This window comes from Amphimedon queenslandica, unplaced genomic scaffold, assembly GCF_000090795.2.
Source record: "Amphimedon queenslandica unplaced genomic scaffold, v1.1 AMPQUscaffold_11201, whole genome shotgun sequence".
Classification (NCBI taxonomy): Eukaryota; Metazoa; Porifera; class Demospongiae; order Haplosclerida; family Niphatidae; genus Amphimedon; species Amphimedon queenslandica.
In genome coordinates this window covers 6,715-8,414 of record NW_003548554.1, presented here as the reverse complement: position 1 = coordinate 8,414, position 1,700 = coordinate 6,715, and the positions used below count along the sequence as shown (strand labels likewise).

The 1,700-nt window shown below is 38.6% G+C and overlaps 1 protein-coding gene across 1 annotated transcript; it reads left to right on the top strand.

The window, feature by feature from the left end:
• Positions 1–297: 297 nt before the first annotated feature.
• LOC105315261 (uncharacterized) lies at positions 298–792 on the top strand. Its single transcript, XM_020005607.1, has 2 exons — positions 298–405; positions 450–792. Exons 1-2 carry the CDS (start codon positions 339–341, stop codon positions 788–790), a joined length of 408 nt encoding a protein of 135 aa, XP_019861166.1. The 5' UTR covers positions 298–338; the 3' UTR covers positions 791–792.
• Positions 793–1,700: the final 908 nt, after the last annotated feature.

Genomic DNA, 1,700 nt, shown 5'->3' with positions numbered 1-1,700 from the left:
TAATCTAATTTTAACCCAATTAATTACCGGATTACACTGAGGAGTGGTACATTAGACACATTACATTATGTCCTTACTCCAGTGTGTAGGGTCCTCACTCCTTTATTTAATAAATGAGATAGTCTGGAAGTCAAGAGCTGATTCTTTGATGGTGTTCTACTAAGAGATGAAGAGAGGGAGAGAAGCTTCCTACAAGTACACTGGACAAGGAACGCCATTACAAACCACGTGTCTACTCCGTATACTATTGAAAGATCTAGAGACTACGGAGTACTACTGAGTCTCTGAGCCACGCCTAGATAACCACCTTTTGCGTGGGTGTATACATTCCACAAACAATGGCTACAAGTAGAAGCCCTAGTTCTTCCTCTGCTCCTTTTATAAACGTTTGCAATAAAGAACTAAGTGAGTTTGTGGGTATATTTGACATTTAATGATATTTTGTGCAGGTATCGAGGACTTTTATGATATTTATGAGAAAATAGAGCAACTTTCAGCTTCCTGGAAGCAAATTGCTATTTCCTTGCGTCTCAAAATAAACACAATTAACAAGATAGAAGTCGATTGTCGTGGAAACTCTGTCACTTGTCTGCAGAAAGTTCTAGAGCACTGGTTAAGGAAAGATTATGATTACGAGCGTTATGGTATTCCTTGTTGGAGGAGAGTGTGTGTAGCTGTTAAAGAAGGAGGAGGTGATCCAGCATTAGCTGATGAAATAGCTCGTGAACATCCTCTACCAGCTATGCCACCTGCAGGATCAACTAGTTCAAAAGGTACATATATTAGTTGAGTGTTGACATCAATAGTATCACTGTCAGTGTATCAGTATCTATGATAATACATTATGTGTTAGTGTCACGGTAGTATCTTGGGTAGCCTAAGGCCTAGTACACAATATCATGCATTGCAACAGGAAGAGCACCAGAAGTGCTGTATAGTTGACCAGAGTTCAACTCTTGCATTATTGATGCAGTCACAAGGTCTTCCTTGCGGTCTTCCAGTCGCAAGGGTCATATTGTGAACCAACCTTAATTATCTCCTTTTTTGGTATTAAAGGACCACGGACACGAAAGTCATGTATGGCTTCCATTAACAATGTAAACAGTTACTTGTATGGGTGCGGTTAATAAAAATAATTGTGACAACTATATAAACTAGTTACAGTAGTTATAAAAGGGGCCACTGGAAACAGCTTGCACAATAACTCGACTGATCTATCTCAAGAAAATGAGGTAGAAGTCTTATGTATCTGCTGCTGCAAAATAATGGGTCATTAAAGGAAGTAATTACCATCTGTAGCTGCACAGGCATGTGCACAAGATAACGGGGTAGAGGTTTATGTCCATGCAAAGCATCTGGGACCACATGTAAGAGTACTTGCCAATGTGGCAAGAAAAAGCCATGCAGGAACAAGGTAAAATCCATATAAAAAATACATGAAAGAAGATAAGACAATGTAATCAAAATGAATAGGTGCTTGCTACAACAAATTTAGGACAATCTGAATCAATTGATTCCATATATAGAGGCACAAACAAGAGAAATGGATGTAAGTATTATAATGCAATGTATAGCTAAGCACAACACAATGAATTATGACATAGGAGTTTGTGGATAAACTTTCAATTGAAGATAGTAAGCGACTAATAAGAGAACTTTTGCTTGGTCGTGGAGGTATAGCCATGGCTCAGTCCTTGTTG